Genomic DNA, 19283 nt, shown 5'->3' with positions numbered 1-19283 from the left:
CTGCTCTTCTGCAGGAGAGCTCCAAAGGGCACCAAGTCTCAGCCAAATGCTCAGGGCCGCATTTGGAGGCGTGCCGTCAAGAGGCGCTCCGAGGTGGCTTGCCCCTGCCTGCCTCTGCACAGCAACCCTCAGACTTGCGGGGTGGGTGGGGGGAGGGGGCAGTCGCCCATCCAAGTACTAACCAGGCCCAGCCCTGCTTGGCTTCCCAGATGCGAAGAGAGCCGGCCAGCTCGGGCCATCCAGCTCTCTGGTTCTGCCAAACATGGTTCAAATTTAATAGCAGCCCAATGACTTGTCTTACAAGCAGCCCTTTAAGAGTGATGCAGAACAGGCATGTTCGGTGCCCCTCGCAGCAGAACACGCAGAAGCCCCGGGGCAAGAGACCTCCCAAGCAAAGTCTGGCAGGGAGAACCAACGTAGGACAACCCAGCAGCCTGCCTCCCACCCCAGGGCTCAGCTCCAGAATACCTGGAAGCCAGGGGGGATGCCTTTCCCTCACCATCCACTGGTTTACAAGAGCCACAACAGAGTTGAGAGAAGAAACAGATTTCCAAAGCATCTGGCACAACATTCAAACAGGCACCTTTCAGATTAGACCTGGAATTACAGGGGAGAAGCCCGAACATCAGGAGAGCCTTGCTGGGTGAGACCACGGAGGGTCCGCCTAGTCCAGCCTCCCGTCTCATACAGAACCCAACCAGTTCTTCTGCAGGGCCAACCACAGGGCTGAGAGGCAGAGGCCTTCCCTGGAAAAAAACACCAGAACAGCCTAGCTGGATCTATCTGTTCCAGCCTCCCATCTCACACAGAAGTAGCTAGTTCCTCTGAGGGGCCAACAATAGGGCAGAGAGACCGAGGACTTCCCTGGATGTTGTCTTCTGCCTCTGAGATTGAGGATTAGTTCCTATGAATGGGGAGGTCCCCCTCTAGCTAGGCATTTCTCCTGGGTAAAGCAAGCGTGTGCCACTGTATAAGAACCTTGGCCCTGATCATCACCTAGATTCCATATTTGCAAGAGGCTTTTCTTATGGTGCAGTATCTGGGAGACCCCAATTTGAATCCCCATTTGTGCCCCAGTCTAACCTACCACGCAGGGTTGTTGTGAGGATGAAATGGAGGACATGAGAACGATGCCAGCAGCTGGGGAGAAAGGCGGGACACCAGATCGATCTGACTCCCGACAGAGCCTTGTGAAGCACAGGAAAGGAGAAGGCTGGTTATGACTTTTTGTGTTTTCCTGTTTTGCATGGAGGATGGGGTGGGTGCTCCAGGCCTCCGCATCTCAATACTCCCAGGCTCCATTTTCAGAGATGCCTTCGGATTGCCAGGAGAAGTCTCCACAGGAAGCAGCATGCAGGCCCTGCAAGACGGAGGCCCGGCTTCTTGGTGCGGCGACTCAAGGCCAGGGCACCTGGTGGGGAAGGGTCTCCCTTCGGAGGTCACCCCAGGCACCAGCTGTCCTTAGAGGACCGGCGGTGAAAAGGACCACGCACTGCTGGGTATTGGGCAATTTATTTCCTGAGTTTGACGGTTCACGCCAAGGCCTTTTGCCACACTCTCCTGTTTGAGACATACACAACACATTAAAAACAGGTTACCCTCCCTTTGCCTCAGATCAGAGCCTTTAGCAACATCATTCCTGTACGTAAAAGACAGATGGCAACGAGAACAAATATCAAACCCTGAACTGTTGGAAGTGTGCACGGAAGAGGCGGACCAAGCGCTCTGGGGAGGCTTCACAAGAAGAGCCAGCGAGGCAGCCATAAAATGTTCCACGACTGGCAGACACTGTCTTTGGGAAGAAGGATGAAAGCCAGGGCATTTGCAGGGGTACTTGGCCCATTTCAGCCCTGGCTTTCCTTCCCACGCACATTTTGGGTTGGGGTGAAGGCTCCAAGCTGCAGGCACGCAAGCCTCAGAGGGCCGGTCGTCTGCCAGAGAGCAGGCAGGCCTCAGTGCACAAAGCTGCTCTACCAACTCACAAACACGTAGCCCAACACTTTCCTACCCATGTCCAGGCAACAAACCACCAACTCTTATTCCTTTTGTCCTCCCCCTTTGGTTATAAAAGCACCCAGGCAGAGCAAACAGAGGCGAACTTTACAAGGCTGGGTGTCTCCCCTTCCTCCCCCCCCCCCAACCACTTTCACCTCAAGATGATGTTTAACATTAAGACACACAGCACCAGAGTACAAGGCGTCTCACGGGATTTCTGGCCAGGTCCCATAAGATTCAGGAGGGTGGGTGTTGCCCCTTCATACCATCGGCAACAACTACACAGCCGACTGAAATTGAACTCCGATTACAAAACAGACTCCCTACTCTTCAATAACGGAATTCTTCTGCCTTCGCTGGACAAAGGGCGAAAAGCGCTCCCCTTGGCCCATTCTCAGGTCTGGTAACAACACCCTAGAAGGCAGTTATCCAGCTCTGGAAATCTCATTCGCTGAGAACAGCCCACGGACCGCACCGCATCCTTCCAAAATGGATGAAAACAGGCTCCGAATGGGAACCGGGGCCTGGAGGGGCCAGGTAAGCCTTGGCTTCAGAAGGACTGCAGACAGCACCAGGATCGCCCAAGGCCAGGCTGACCTCCAGGAACAAGCGGCACCTCTCTCGGCCAGAAGAACAAAGGCGGCTCTTTAGTGTTTTGGGATGCCGAAGGGGGACGTTTGAACACCAGCAAGCCACTCTAGGAGCCAGCATGTGCTGCCTCAATGCTCCAAACCAGGGGTCGTCAACTTGTGGTCCTCCAGAGGTCCAAGGACTACAATTCCCATGAGTCCCTGCCAGCATTTGCTGGCATGGGGCTTATGGGAATTGTAGTCCATTGCCCTCTGGAGGACCACAGGTTGACGACCCCTGCTTCTTGTGGGTGCACAAGACAGCCAGCTGCATCCTTCCCAAGACCGCCAACCTTCTTTCTCAGGAAGCCACTCAGGTGAAGTCAGAGGAAGGCGCTCCCCCCACCCCCGCCCTGGGCTGCCCAACAGGCTTCATGCACCACACTTGGATGCTCCCAGCAAGCCTGGCCCCGGCTTCCTAGCTTGCCTCCCTCCATGCCCTTAGATAAGGCCAGCTGCAGCCTGGTGGACACCCTCAGCCCCCTCCTGCTGGTGCTCCCCCCGGAGAGAGAGAGGCCTCGGAAGCAATCCAGGCATGCCTCAGCCACAGTGGTAAATTAGCTTCATTTGACTGTACTAAAATTTTAAAAGGGACATTTTTAACACATGCACCCCCCCCCACACACACACTAAAATCCCATGGCTAATAACACTCCGGAAGGCACGGAAAGCCCCCCGTGGAAGCTCCATTTGCAGATTGTCTCGAGGGGCACACGAACGACGGGTGGACTGCCAACGAGGGCCAGGCCCACAAGGGGGGGGGGCGGGGATCCAAGTGCTCCCTCATAGCCTTGCCAGAAGGGATTCCACATACAGCGAGGCAAAGGCCATGCCAGGAGCAAGCCAGGTCCACAGACTGTGGGGCGAAGGCAGCGAGCCAGCCCAGGTCCTCCCTTCCTTCCATGCCCACAGCAGGCGAGTGGAATCCAGCTGCCCCTCCAGCTGCGGGGAGGCCTCACAGCTTCTTCAGGCGACTGTACAGTTCCCGTTTGCTCTTCTCGCCTGCCCACGTGCGACTTTTTGTGCGGAATTTCCTCAGGTCTTCCCTGAAGTCTTCGTGGTGCATGGGGCGATAGCCCTGCGGCTCACAGTAGCTCTGGGGGAGGGAAGCAACAAGTCTTAGATCCTTTGACGGGCACTGACAGACTGGATGGGCCACTGGCCTCATCATCCCTCATGGCTTCTCTTGTGCTCTAGCTCACTCCACACCACTCCATGAATGAGTTGGCAGACAGATTAGAATTTTAACTGTTTTATATAAATTATTATTGTATTTTATATTCTGATGGGCCTCGCAGAAAGAAAAAGTAAGATTTATTATCATTTATTTAAGGCCATTCTGTTCTCCTTCATACAAACTCAAAACTTAGCCTGAGTCACAAATCTCTTGCTTAGAAGGGAAGACACCCTCTCTCCTCTCAAGGCAACAAGCGTCCAAGAAGAAGACTGGCTTCCATGGCCTGCTTTTCACTGCCCGAAGGAGTCTCAAAGCAGCTTTCCATTCCCTCCCCTTCCTCTCTCCACAACAGACACCCTGAGAGGGGGGGGGGGGCGGGGAGGAGAGAGCTCTGACAGGACTGCTCTGTAAGAATGGCACTATCAGGATTGTGACTATCCCAAGCTCACCTAGCTGGCTGCACGCGGAGGAGCAGGGAATCAACCCGGCTGACCAGATTAGAACGCACCACTCTTCACTGCTACACCAAGCTGGCCTCTCAAGGCTCCAGGTCAAATCCCTGCCCAGCCATGACCCTGATGGTCATCAGCCACTATTTCTCGAAGCCCAGCCTTCCTCACAAGGTCGCTGTGAGGATGAAGCAGGAGGGGAGAGAGAAGCTAGGCGCTTCAGGGACAAACACTGAGCAAAGAACACACACGAGATGCAAGTGACAAGAATGGGTGACAACAGACAGTGAGCCTTACTCTGCATCTTGAGAAGAAGTCCTTGTAGCCCCCTTTCAGGACATACAGCTCCGGGTAATGCAGGATGGGGTACTCATTGGCAAGCCGGTCTCTCTCCCGCACAAAGCGGCACCTGGGGCAGGGGGGGGGGGGAGCAAGAGGGAAAGCATTCATCCTTCCAGCCCTTCATCCAGGCACAAGTTACATGCAGGTTGGTGCTTGACATGGGGCTCCCTTGGAGGATGGGCTGGAAACTAACTGGGCCAGAAAAGACGGCTGGTCATGCCAAGCTGCTGACACTGCATCTCCCCGAGACACAGAACTAGTTTCCCTGGTGCCTGCTTGGTTTCCTGGCACGTCAACCCCGGAAGCGTGAAATGGCCTGAGCTCAGGGCACCCCAAGGAGAGCTGGGACTAAGGTCCCGCAGGTACAATGGCCCCAGACGGTTTAGGCTGGCTTTAAAGGTAATAACCAAAACTTTGAACCAGATCCAGTCTTCACGTTTTGCCCTGACCTGGATAGCCCAGGCAAGCCCAATCCCTAGCGAGTATTTGGATGGGCAGCTCCAAGGATCGGAGTGGCTGTTCCTGCAAGGGACACTAGGAGGGGTCATGACACAGAGGCAAGCCATGGCAGGCCACCTCCAAACGCCCCTTGCCTGGCTGGCAGACAATCCTCAGATCTCCTGGCTACACGACCCACGTTCTGGGCAAGGCGGAAATAGATCCCGCTAAGTTTCTGGAGGCCAATTGGCCTTCTTGACGGCTCAGTAATTTCCAGAAGATTTTAAACTCTAAGGAGGATCTGGGGTACACAAGTGTACACAATATGGCAAAACAAATCATTTCGAACTCACAGTCTTTTCAGAAAGCTTTTCCTGGGCCATTCCAGCCTGAGCTCCCATCCAACTCTTCCAAGTGAGACCCTCCCTGCCATGCACCACCTTTCCGGCAGTCCTTGAAGTGCGACCCTGCAATCGGTAACACCTCACACCACACTGCCTTTCCCTGATGGGCACCCAGCAAAGGTGCCGCTCTGGATAGGAGGAAGCAGAGGGCATTCGCTCACTCACATTCGAGGGCCCCGCTCCGAAGAGAACTCGCAGTGGAAAACAATGATCACTCTCCTGTGGTCAGAGGACACAATGGGCTTTTTCAGCAAGAAGTCTTCTACCTCCTCTTCCATGTGGAGGTTTACAGCACCCTGGGAAGGAAGGGACACTGATTGGAGGGCAGACCGGGGACACTATGGCATGGTGGCAATGGAATCAAACCTGGTTCTCCATCTTAACCTCTGTACCAGGCTGACTCAATACACATACAGCCTATTCCCCACAACTTTGCACTCAGTTTGCAGTCCAAGGGACACAACCCACCCCACCCCACCCCACTCCCCCCTTTAGCAAAGGAAACAGAACACCTCAGGTGTTTGCGAATGCTCAGATTGAAGGACAGCATCCTCATGCTCTAAGGTACAATGCCTTGCCCAGGGAAGGCAGCGGAACTGGATCGCTGGAGGTCCAGGCCATCTTTCCTTCTCAAATGAGTCTCCCCAACGCCCAACCTTTGAAAGGAGTCCTCCGATGACAAGTCTTAAAAGGCGACCTCAAGTGAAAAACGTCCAGAGCGAGACCAGCCTGTCCGGCTTTGGGATTCACTCTTCTTTTACTGCTACCCAAATTAACCGGGATGATGCCTCTGAAGGACCCAATACCTTGATATGGCCTCCTTCGTACTCATAGGGATATCTGCAGTCAATTATCACACACTCCTTAAGGAACCTCGTGAAGCTGCCATTCAGCACTGCAACAATCTAAAGGGGGGGAAAGCAGCCAAGCATGAGGCCTCAAGGACACAGCTCCACTATTTTTATGTTAACAAACCAGGGTATCTAAATCCCGCAACATCTCCTTACTGACAAGAGCCCCCTTAAGTATCTCCTCTCCACCAAAAGGCACGCCTTCAGAAAGAAGGGAATCAAACTTGCAATCCACGTGAATTGACAGGGGATACGAAGTAGAAGAGCACACACTTTGCATACAAACATTATCAGGTTGAGTCAAATTTTCCAAAAGATCTCCTGCCACAGAAGCCAGGGACCCTGAAGAACTGAGTTAATCACAGAGGTCAAGCCCCATGACAGGTGGGCCAAAGGAAGAAGACTGCTTCCTCTTGAAGAGGGGCTACAGCTCAGTGGTCTCACGCAGCAGAGGCAGAGCTGGCTTTTATATCCCCCATTTTCCAATACCCAAAGGAGTCTTGATGCAACTTGCAATCGCCTTCCCTTCCTCTCCCCACAACAGATATCCTGTGAGGGAGGTAAGGCTGAGAAAGCTCTGAGAGAACTGGGACTGACACAGGCCTTTGGTGCCATAAGCTGGTAGCTTCATATGTTCAAAATATGCACTTTTACAGAAGCAAGTTTACACTCAATTCAGGGAAACACTAACCATGTCCGGGTCGATGTATTTCAGATCTTGATGCTTCCCATCGACTGTGTGGAAAAGATAACCCTAAAAACAAATGAAGGGGTCATTAAAACAAGGGCGTTGGCTACAGTCTCAGCACTGAAGAAAGCCAAGGGAGCCTGCAAGCGCACAAACTCCCACTTCTCCAAGGGAAATGCCGACCCTGGCTGGGTCAAAATGGAAGGGCCAACAGGTGACAGAGGAGGGGTCCCCAATCTGCAGGCCTCTCTGTAATTCTGACACAGTGGGGTGGGCACAGCCGCATAACGGCTGCCAGAGGTTACCTTCAGTTACACGGTGAAGATACTTGTGCTGTGGTGGCAGCTGCTGACTAAGCAGGTTTTTAAAAATCTACAAGGCCAATCAAATTTCCAGTGGCCAATCAGAAGCCCTGCTGGGCAAAAGCCCCACCTGGCCCACCCACTTTCTAAAAACACAAAGGAGCACCAGGAAGGTGTTGACAGGCACCACGTTGGGGACCCCTGGGGTAGAGTCAAGAAAGAAGAAGGCACACCTTTACCTTTGAGAAGTCCCCAATCAGGTCCCTTTGGCCGCAGTCCAGAATATTCTCTATCTCTGTCGAGGGTGGTGTTCCAACAAGGGCCTGATCCTGGAGAAAGGAACAGGAAGGGACATGAGACATGAAGACCAAGGCAGGCTCATTGGGAGACTAGCTGTCTTCAGTTCTCATTGCCTCTCCAAGCAAGATGCAGACTAGCTGGAAAGATTTGGAACACAAAGACACAGCCTACAAAAGAGCAAGGGAGCCAAGGGTGCTCACACAGCCTTAAGCCCGTTTGACAAGAGGCAAGAGCAGAAGACTGAGTGGCGGAGGGGCTGTTCCTCCACGTTTTAGCCTGGAACTTTGACACCACTGGACCACAAAGGAAAAGGGGGAATCACAGAGGAAAGCACGGAGGATTTCAACGGATGCCTGAAAATAACATGTGGGCAGGACTACTATTAAGATGTTTAATCTATAGGAAGCAAAGATTATGTTAGACATTTGGAACCATTTTTAACTTCAAGGGCAGCTCAACAAAGGCCGACAACATAAGACATGTCAAGAAGTCTGAGCACAAGTTAGATGGCATCCCCCCTTTTTAAAGTGCCTAAGCATTCATTTTATACCGTAGCTTCTAACTGTCAGCCACCTTGAGCAGGACTCTCAAGAGACAGCACCAAAATATACTCTAAATAAATAATACTAGCTGGAAATCTGCTGCTCTGCTTTTCTTAAGCCTCTCTACACCCATCTGGAATCAGCAGGCGGAGGCCAGGCACTCCCTCCTACCCACTGTGCATCAGCCACATGAGCGAAGATTCCTATGCCTCTCAATCCCTGTTTTGGCCCAGGAACGAGGGCAAAGTGTGTCAGTGGACGGCATGGGAGCACACTGTGGTGTGCAGACAGCAGGGAAAAATCTGCAGAGGGCCTGGGATGGCCAGACCCAGCACCTGCTGCCCAAGGCAAGTAGCGCACACCTGCCCGCAAAGACAAGGGGACTCTGCAGACAGGAGAAGAAGCCATTCTATGATCTTCAGCTACCAACCGTCAGCTCTTCAGAGGGTGCTCCGCCAGCACTTTTCCTCTTCTTGCCGGCCCCTGGCGAATTCTCCTCTTGAGATCTCTCCATTCTTTTCAGGGCAGCCTTGGCCATGCTGTATGGCTCGCTTTCTGCCCCCAGCAGCCTGCACCGTTTGTTCTGGACAAAAGCCAAAGGGGCATTAGCGATGCCTGGCAACCAGCGGCTTCAACCAGCAACCCTCTGGGCCTTGACAGGAGCAAGAAAGCTCTGGAGTCTGCACAAGGCCAGCCTCCAGGGAAGAACAGGCTCTGGATAGGATGTCAAAGGACAAAGGCTAGACATATTCAGCAAAGCTCTAGGCAGGATTTGAACCTGGATCTTATGAGAGGACCGTGCATACCAAAGAGCCCCAGTTCCACACAGAGAGCCAAACAGGCTTTGGCAGTTCAGAGTTAGGCAGCCATACACCAGGTTCCAAGTGAAATAAAATAAATGTCCTGAATTTTAGAAGGGCAGCCACATTAGCTCCTTGTGGCAGGAGATCTGATGATTCAAGGATACGATTGCATATACTGGAGATCACTTTGTCAGATGCATGCAGGAGATCCTCACCAGACAGACTTTTACAAGAGAAGTTACGAAAGAAGAGCCAAGCAGCACAGGCAGCACCAGGGGAGACACAATTCGTAAAATGCAATGTAACTGAGAGAGTCCATTCAGAGCGGCTGGTTGGACTGAGCTAGCAGAGCAACCAGAGTAGCCAAGAAGTCTCAGATTTTTCTAGGATAATTAACACCTATAATTGATTCAGATGAGTTGCCGCGTTGGCCTGAAGCAACAGAACAAAGCTGGAGACACCAACACAGTTTCATTCTGGGGATAAACTTTCATGTGCATGCACACTTCTTCAGATACCCAGATAGCTGATGTATCCCCAGAATGAAACTCAGCTGGTCTCAAAGGTAACACTGAACTCAAACTTTGTTCTAAGACCTAAAATGACTAAGAGTCCCAGATTCGACGTATATATTTAAAATTAAAGCTTATATTTCCATCCAACTTAGGCTTTCCAAGGGAATGAAGAACTAAAAGCATTAAAACAACCTTAGAAATACATACACACAATTATAAAGTAATATCTACAATTAAAACCATTTAAGCAAAACACACAGAGACACATGAACAGGAAGGAGTATCAATGAGACAGAAAAGACTTTACAATGATGGAAGGGGACAAATTAATCTCCTTGGGTAGGGGATTCCATCCCTCTGGTGCCACAACCAAGAAGACCCTTCCTTTATATACCTAAACGTACTTAAGAGATGCCACTCCAAAAAGCAAATCACTCTACGACCTATACGCTGGGCACAAAACAGGAGAAGAGCACTGGAAGTGTACATTCTCACCGCCACCACACAAGTCCCTGGCTTTCGAGGGAGCTCCAATAGTAATCTTACCTGGCCGTCCTGTCGTGTCTTCATCACCAGAGGCGCAGTCCACAGACTAGCCACACCCAAGGGCATCTCTTCATCGTTCTGAAAGAGTCATCGAGATCAGCTGCATCAACCCACTCTAGCAAGAACTGCAACTGCCCGCCATTTTCATTTCATTGCCTGATTAGTGTCCTTGGGTACCACAGAAATCCACATTCCTAGTGCTTAGTCCTTAGATGGACAGCTGCAAAGCGTTCCAGAACTCAGCCAGCAAGTGGCTCTGCATCCTACATGCCCCCCACACTGTCCAGAGCATTTTGTGCTGCTGATCACTGGTAAAGCCTCTGTACCAAGCACAGCCTATTAATGCCAAGCAGTAGAAGTCTCAGTCCCCCCCCCCATTCTCTGCCCTCAGGTGACCCCTTCCATCTCTTACATTCCAAGGACAGGCATACTACAGGCCCCCAATTTAATTCAGGTGGGAACAAAGGTCACCTTGTGAAATCCACGATGAGTGAGTGAGACTGTGGCCCGGCATGATACACTGTGCAGGGCTTGTTCTCCCAGGAGAACTCTATCCTGGCCACTTGCAGAGAGCTCAGATACCTCCGAGCCCAAGAGCGACCCCTGCTCAAAGGCCTTGCGTGGATGAGGTGATGAGGAAGGAGACAAAGTCGCCATCACTTACACTGACATCTTGGCCATCCATGATTTCTAGGAAGCCATCATCTTCCTCTTCTGTTTCGTGGGCCTTCAGAGAGAGCTGCCTCAGACACACGGGACTGTACTTCCCCCGATTATTCTCACTGTGACTGCTAGGAAACTAAAAGCAAGTACAGTTTAATGGTTGCATTCCTACTTTACTTTCCTCTGGCATCTAAACGAAGGAGTGTCAAAAGTAGTTTCTGTACAGCGCTACTCTCTTGCTGCTTATGTAACTCTCCTCTTCACCTTTGTAAACCCACAAATACAAATTCTAAACTCTTGCTGAAAGCATACAACCCAACAACAAAAATATTTGTTCCAATCGACTTACAAAACGAAGATGCCTTTCCCCACCTGAGATCTTCGGTCTTAAACCACTTGGGCCTCTGCTACAGGTATCAAATGTTAATAGCTGGCATCCAAAGGGCAATGAGGACTGGGGATGTGTGCTTCGCCTCCGCTGCCTCAGGGGTCACCGAAGCCCAAGGTGGCACATAGGAGGCCAGAGGCCCAAGTGCTCATCCCTAAGGAGGACCCAAATGGCTTCCTTGCCTCCCAAAGTTGTACTTTAAACAAAAGTGTTTGGTTTAACACTAAACAATTTTGTCTATGAACAATTTTCTCCGTGCCTACTACATACTAAAAAGTCTTGACATTCTATAGCTTTATGCGAGCAGAATTAAGAATTGCATTAAAAAAAACACATTAATTTCTAACAGCAAGTTTCTAGTCCTCCGAGTTCTGGAATCTGACCTAAAAATACAAGCAGTGTGCACTGAATGAAGCTTCATTGTCTTACATCATTTTCAGACAATTCCCTTGTGTGCTTCAGTCTTACTCCCCTTCTGCTAAAGGGAAATGCTTGAACATGAAGCTCAGAAATTTGCAAACTGAGGGGAAGCACCAAAATGTTGGACCCTGTAATCAGAGCTCTCTGGATAAAAACCAGATTGCTTTGCAGCATAAACAGTTCCTACTAAACCCCTCTCTACTTGTCAGACCGGCCCACTTGCCCCTATCAGATTTCTACTGCCCTGTAAGTCTGCCAAAACTAAAGGTCATGATGGTTCATCCCCAATGCTGAGGAAGCCTCATTTATGTCCTGTTATTCCCACAGATACGTACCATAAACCCTGGGGCAGATTTCTGTCTGCATCCTAAAACGTCTTGTTCACCATCAAGGGGAGAGTTGAGCAGAGAGCTACGAGAAGCAGGCCGCATTGGCTTTTTGAATTCAAAGGGCTCCTTTAAGGAAAATACAACTGTTTGAATGGAGGGTAATTAATGGCCACCTTTAAACTAAGCCACCCCAGATTCCAAGGGAGACCTACCCTCAAAGAATTCTGGTCCCATTTCATGCAATCTTTCCATTAATATTTATGGCCCTGCTCACCTCTGAGTTTCTCAGTCCATCTTTCTAAGGCAAACAATAACTTACTCATAAAGATGAAGTTTAAGACAGATGCTGGTTCCACACAAGCATTTTTGTTGTTTAAAATGTTTGTCTGAGGGTCAAACTGAAAGGTAATAGTGCTTGTTGACCTTCTCTAGGGCTCCTAGTTTTCTCCAGCAACCAGGACGCCCCTCAGGCCATCACCAAATGGTCCCGCCCCTCAGACAGCTGCTTTGAGGAGCCTAAAACTGAACTCACATTCTCCTTGTTCTCTTCAGAAGTACAGGCCTGAAAAGTGCTGCAGCCCAGCACGTCCGAATGGCTCCTCTTCAGAGCAGGGCTACAGCCCAGAAGGCTTTGCTGAAGAATGGAACAGGTAAAAACAACCACAAAAAGAATTACAACCATTTCCCCCTCTAAGACTGCTCCAAACGAACACCAGAAAGCCAAATCAAATTTTCAGAAAACAGAAGGGGTTGCAGCTACCCTCACATGCACATTCAAACAAGATGGAAAACAAACTGGAAGGCCGGACTGCCGCTGCCCCCCCCCCCCCAGGAGCTTTGGGATAGATGTGGCATCAGTCGGTTCTGGGAAAGCAGGGAATTACAGCTTACAGAACATCAGCTGACACACAGATGTCACACATGCCGATTTTCACATGGATGTGACATCAATGGATCGTGTGACACCATTTCTGCCCTGCAGAGTTCTCCTGCCACTCTAAACCCGAGGGCAAGTGGGAGAGCCCATCTGGTGGAAGAATGCCCATCAGAAGCGGGCCAATAGCAGGCCTGAAAGTCATATCATGTGACCTGAGGCAACAAGGCCCAAGACTGGACCACCAGGACAGTTAAGAACAATGTTTTTGTACACAGTACTCAAGCTTACACAACTATAGTTCAACAAAGTTTTACGTCCAGGGCACTTTTAAGACCAACAAAGTGTTATTCAAGTTGTAAGCTTTTGTGTGCATAACACACTGTCAGACAACTACATGGATGTTATAAGACCACAGATATAAGGAGAGAGCGGGTCAAGGATTAGTGCACAGCATTATAAAGATGTCTGCCAGCTATTGCTTGAAAGACACCCAAACAACACGCATGTGAGTAGAGCTGGGTTCCAGACAGAAATCCTAGCGATCAACCTCTGATTTTGGAAAGCAGAATTTGCATTTTCAAAACCCTTGGTGCCAGAATCACCCATTTTCCTCCCGAGTTGCTCAGCTGAGGGTCATGAAATACAACTGCTTTACCTCTCAAGAAGAGCGGCATAGCTTAGCACTCACAGAAAGGGTGTCTCTTTCTCAAGCCACTTACCGGGATGGAATGCATTCTCTGCACCGGCAGCCGAAACCTGAAATGAGAACACACACTCCGGCCTCAGGGTGGATTCAGGCAACGTTTCAACATCTAAGCTCAACCTGCAATGGCAGCAAGTTAGAGCCACACCTGAGATTTCCCACAGCAGGCTCAAATACAGTGGATGGCAATTACAGCTGACAGTGAACTGTGGAGATCACCAAGAAGTGGGACAAGTCAGGCACTTAACAGGCCCACAACAGCACCTTTCCCCCAGTTGGCAGCAAAGGGAATCATGAGGGCACTGGGTATTAGGGTTGTGCACTTCAGCCCCGAAGCGGCCGTTCCAGCCCGAAGCAGCCAGTGCCGCAGTTGGGGTGGGGGGTGGGGGGTGGGGGTTCAGCGCCAGTGGCAGAATGCAACTGACTGGTGCACTGGTGCTTCCCCCCCACACATACCGACAAAGTGTAGGATCCTACTGGGTATGTTATCTTGCTTTGGCCCTCTGCCTCAGCCCCCCACCCCACCCACCCCCATCCGCCACCTCTTCCTGCATCATGGACAGGAAGCCAAAAACTACAATTTGCCGTCAGACAAATGTTGGCTTCTCAAGGATTTGCCTGCTGCCAGCTTCCATGTTCAACGAAAGGAGTTGTGTTGTGGTACCATGTGCTACGGTGCCATCGTGTGCAACAATTAGCTCTAGCGACAGTCACTGAATCTACAAGAAAGCACAGCTTGGATGTACCAAGGGCAAATCTTCGTTGGGCCATGGGATGTCCAGCAGTAACTACTGAGAAGGGAGGACACATTTAGATGAAGATTGCTAGCATCAATGGCAGCCAGTGTGGCTAGTGCCAGAGCAGGGCCCACAAGACCCAGGTTCGAATCCCCACTGTGCCATGGAAACAAAGCCAAAAGGTGGGCATGTTTTCTACATACGTGTCATCAAGGTCTTTCATGCCAAGAAAGGAAGGAGAATCCAGACAGCATCCTGTGGAAGAGAAATATTCTTACATCTGAAAGATGCTCCCTAGCCCTTTAAAGCAGCCAGCAGCACAACGTTTTAGTAATTCTCACAACAGCAGCACATAAAACAAAACTTGAAAAGACTCTCTTCCACCTGAGTGAACAGGGTCAGCATATATCAGACAGCCACATTTGGAACACAAATTAAATCAGAAACTTTTATTAAGCGTTTGCCATAAACGGCATCAGCAGACCACCCAACATCAGTACCTGGTGCACTCTCTACAGGTCTAATCACCCTACTTAGAAAGGGATACCACAGACCTGGAAAAGGAGCAGAAAAAGGCAACCAATACTATCATGTTGGGTCAAACCACTGGGCAAATCAGTACTGTCTCCGTTAAGAGACATGACTCCCCAGGGTCAAAGCAGCTGGAGGTCTTTCACAATACCTGCTACGTGGATCCCCTTGACTGGCAAAGCCAAGGATAGAACCGGGGGCCTTCTTTACCACTAAGCCACAAGTCCTCCCTGACAAGGAAAGGTTTGGAGCATTAGACTTGGGGATACTTCATTCAAACAGATGGAAGACTAAGTACTTGAAGGGCTGCGATCTGCATTTTCAGATAGTCAGGTGGATAGGGCATTGGTTAGAGAACCGCACTCAAAGGGTTGTTGTCAATGGTGTTTCATCAGACTGGAGGGAGGTGAGTAGCGGGGTACCTCAGGGCTCAGCGCTCGGCCCGGTACTTTTTAACATATTTATTAATGATCTAGATGAGGGGGTGGAGGGACTACTCATCAAGTTTGCAGATGAGACCAAACTGGGAGGACTGGCAAATACTCCAGAAGATAGAGACAGAGTTCAACGAGATCTGAACACAATGGGAAAATGGGCAAATGAGAACAAGATGCAATTTAATAAAGATAAGTGTAAAGTTCTGCATCTGGGTCAGAAATATGAAAAGCATGCCTACTGGATGGGGGATACACTTCTAGGTAACACTGTGTGTGAACGAGACCTTGTGGATTGTAAACTAAACATGAGCAGGCAGTGTGATGCAGCGGTAAAACAGGCAAATGCCATTTTGGGCTGTATCAACAGGGGCATCGCATCAAAATCACAAGATGTCATAGTCCCATTGTATACGGCACTGGTCAGACCACACGTGGAGTACTGTGTGCAGTTCTGGAGGCCTCACTTCAAGAAGGACATAGATAAAATTGAAAGGGTACAGAGGAGAGCGATGAGGATGATCTGGGGCCAAGGGACCAAGCCCTATGAAGATAGGTTGAGGGACTTGGGAATGTTCAGCCTGGAGAAAAGGAGGTTGAGAGGGGACATAGCCCTCTTTAAGTATTTGAAAGGTTGTCACTTGGAGGAGGGCAGGATGCTGTTCCCATTGGCTGCAGAGGAAAGCACATGCAGTAATGGGTTTAAACTACAAGTACAACAATATATCAGGAGAAATTTTTCAGTCAGAGTAGTTCAGCAGTGGAATAGGCTGCCTAAGGAGGTGGTGAGCTCCCCCTCACTGGCAGTCTTCACGCAAAGGTTGGATACACACTTTTCTTGGATGCTTTAGGATGCTTTGGGCTGAACCTGCATTGAGCAGGGGGTTGGACTAGATGGCCTGTATGGCCCCTTCCAACTCTATGATTCTATGATTCTATACTTATTCACTTAACACACAATTTACTGGAATTCAGTACCAGATGACATGGCCACAAGTTCAAATGACCTGAAAAGAGAATTGGAGATCCTTGGATAGCTCTGAAAAGTTACTAACCATGATGGTACCTCCATGTTCAGGGGAGTGTACCTCTGAAAGCTAGTTGCTGGGGGGGTGGGGGTTACAGTGGAAGGCCTACATGGAAATTCCCTGAAGGCATCTGGCTAGGCTTTCTGGGAAGGAGGATGCGGGGTTTGATTGTGATCCCTGGCCTAGACCTCTTCTTTTGCCTAAGGTCATCCAATGGGCACATGACTGAACTGAGATTTTAATCAGGAACATTGCAATTTACAGTGCAGCCGGCCTGACATTTCCACACAGAAATAAGCTACCTGTGCTTTGGGATAAAAGGAAACAAACCTGAATCTGTAGAATCAGAGGATGTGGTCCTTTGCAGATTGATATTCCTTTCTTCCAGAAGCTGCATACAATTTTCACTTTGGCTGGAAGGATTCAGAGGTCCTGCTGTTACTTTACAGAACATTACCCCCCCCCCAAAAAAAAACACAACATTCCCATATCATTCCAGCAGAGCATGATATAAGCTAGACTAGGTGCCCCTAAGACATGCACTGCTTTCATCAGTCTGCCCAAAGGGTAGCCTGGAAAGACAGACAGATCACACTTCTGAATGTGCACATTGGTCATGAGCAATGGACATACAGGTGCTCTCACATTCCAGGCAGCTGCTGTCAGCCTGGCCACCTCAGCTGTTATTTCAGCAAATGTTTGCTCAGCATATCTGTCTGTTGTATGGCAGTTGAGAATCTTCCTTACAATATGATGCACTGTCAAGAGCCCAGATATAAATTTATGGCTGCTATTTTACACGGATTGCACACACACCTGGGGAGTAAGTAATATTGCTTCCCAAGGATCCAGACCCATATGCAATGTACGTGGCAACCCTATATGCTTTGGCTGCCAAGAAAATATTGACAAAAGTGGTGTTTGCAGCTTCAAATCTTACTGGTACTACCCAAAAGCTATCAGAATGGGTAACTTCATAGATCTACAAGTAAAATGCATTCAAGAGAAGCTGAATCTCATCCAAGCTCCACATGCGCAGAATTTCAAGGATATACAAACGAAGCCACTTTACCACATTAGTCAACAGCTGATGAATGTGTGAACTGATTCCTAAAATACATGCCCTGTTGGAACCAATGTTCTCAGTCCCTTATCCCATTTATCAATAGAAAAAAACAATGCTGTTTATTCTGCATGCTGCCCACCCTCCCTCCACATGAACTCCTAAGCCACAGCCTTAACTCTCTCCGTTCAGAGAGGTGGTTTAAGGTGAGAAATGTTGAGTGGATGAGGCTGACTAGAACTGGATCCAATACTCCTGCTACAAAATTCTGGGGTTCTGATGCCGTTGCCACTCACCTGGTCCCCATTTGGGATCTCTTTGTATCATAGTTTCATTGCATTTTTCAGGCACACTCCTGCACTGCATGACTGCATGCATATAAGGCCCATGCATGCCACTCCTTAAAAAAGGAGACCACCATGCTCCCAACCTAACATGGCCAGACTGAAAAGAGACCCACCCCCAATATTCTCCCCCCCCCCACACACACACACACACTTCAAACGCAACATGAGAGGAGACGTTTAGAACCTGGGAAGTCCCCGTTCAAAGCCATGGGTCAGCCCGCCCCACCTCACAAACGTATCAGGAATAAACCAGCCTGTGTGCCTTGATCTTCTTGAAGGAAGGGGGGGATAAAAGCACAATAGACGGGACTAGGGCCACAGACCTCCATTCAGTCTCAAAGCTCTGTTGAGAGGATAAAATGAAAAACTAGAACTGCAAATACCATTGCAGGAGGAGGATCGCCTCTGGCCAGCCTTCCACTTAGGGCAATTCTGCAGGGCCAGCAAAAAGGAGTTATTCTGTCAGGCCTGTGGCTGAGGCGTGGAGTAATAACAAAATTCTAGGCTCCCTGCCCAAAGCCTTAAGCCCATTTACCAACAAACATTGTTAAATTATCACTTCCTTTGATATATATAGTCAAATCTGATATATTTAGGATTTGACATTAATGATTTTGGGGAACAAATATTATGACTGCTATTAAACAGGATCACACAAAATTAAAAATGTGTCAGAGCTAAAACAGTTCTGCAGGGCCTGCAAAAGGGAGCTCTTCCACCAAGCGACCAGCAGTGTCTACAGGGCCCCTGATCCCTCCCTCCTAAAAAATCCACCCATGTGCTCTGCTCTGGACCTGTCCGCATTGTCATAGTTTGCACCCGTGTTGCAGTTTAACGCTAATATCATTTGCATGAAAGTAGTTATGGAAGCTAAGTTCTATGTACCGTTTCTACATTTTATGCAAACCGCCCCGCTGAGCCTCAGAGGAGGGCGGTTCATATAATAAATACAAATATGAAATAAACAAAGAGGAGCCGGTCTTCGGGAAGCCTGGGTCCCGGGCCCCCCTGGCCCGACTCACCCGCCGCAGTCCGGCTCCCCTCGGGGGTCGGGGAGGCGCTGGGGCGCGAGCAGGAGGAGGAGGCGGCGGCGGTGGGAGGCCCGCGGCGAGGCGGGGGACGAGGCCTCCATGGCGGGCGGGGGGGGGGGGCGCCGCTCTCCTCTCGCCGCCTCAGCCCTCCGCGGCGGAATGACCCCTCCGGCCCCCCGTCTTGCGCCGGGCCAACTGAAGCGTCGCGAGCGCGCGCGCGCGAACAGGCGCCCCCTTTGTGGCTGCCCCCGGGAGCCGCCCACTCCGACGAGGCTTCGCGTCTTCCCGCCAGAAACAGGAGCCACCAATAGGAGAGGCGGGACGGAGGCCCTCGCGCGAAGACCCGCCCCTCGGGGCGCTGGAATGATCGATGGCGACGGAGGCCAATAGGACTGAGGAACTGTTAACGGGCCACCAATCAAACACACACGTTTGTTCCGCCGACCTCTCCCGTCCGACGTAGAGGGCGAAAGAGAAGTTTCCGCTCCGATTCGCCAATGGGGAACAGGGCGGTCAGGTGAGGCGGGCAAGCAATAAGCCCCGCCCACCTTCCTTAAAAGACCAATAGAAAGAAACGCACAGAAGATTGCGTCGTCCCTTTTTGTCTGACAACAGCGGAGACCAATGACCGTCCTCCAAGTTCACCGCCAGATAAAAGGGCATGCTGGGATATGTAGGTCTGGGCGTCTTACCGCCGTTTAGAATCGTTCCCATACCCAGAACCTTCTGTGTGGTGGCTTACCTGGGAGTA

General features: G+C 50.3%; 1 protein-coding gene across 2 annotated transcripts; it reads right to left on the bottom strand.

The window, feature by feature from the left end:
* Positions 1 to 1496: 1496 nt before the first annotated feature.
* On the bottom strand, positions 1497 to 18841 carry CDC25A (cell division cycle 25A). 2 transcript variants are annotated; one of them, XM_077304353.1, is made up of 15 exons: positions 18524 to 18839; positions 16422 to 16504; positions 14302 to 14353; positions 13378 to 13414; positions 12314 to 12415; positions 11788 to 11907; positions 10646 to 10780; positions 9982 to 10059; positions 8548 to 8700; positions 7515 to 7604; positions 6977 to 7039; positions 6241 to 6339; positions 5600 to 5730; positions 4548 to 4659; positions 1497 to 3720 (listed from the first exon to the last, which is right to left on the bottom strand). In XM_077304353.1, exons 1-15 carry the CDS (start codon positions 18631 to 18633, stop codon positions 3580 to 3582), a joined length of 1506 nt encoding a protein of 501 aa, XP_077160468.1. In that variant the 5' UTR covers positions 18634 to 18839; the 3' UTR covers positions 1497 to 3579. The 2 variants fall into 2 exon arrangements, with proteins under 2 accessions (XP_077160468.1, XP_077160469.1); XM_077304354.1 differs by lacking the exon at positions 8548 to 8700 and having other exon boundaries at positions 18524 to 18841.
* Positions 18842 to 19283: the final 442 nt, after the last annotated feature.

This window comes from Paroedura picta, chromosome 11 (assembly GCF_049243985.1).
Source record: "Paroedura picta isolate Pp20150507F chromosome 11, Ppicta_v3.0, whole genome shotgun sequence".
NCBI classification, from domain to species: Eukaryota; Metazoa; Chordata; class Lepidosauria; order Squamata; family Gekkonidae; genus Paroedura; species Paroedura picta.
The sequence above is the reverse complement of the archived record's forward strand: the minus strand, read 5'-3'. Positions and strand labels throughout refer to the sequence as shown.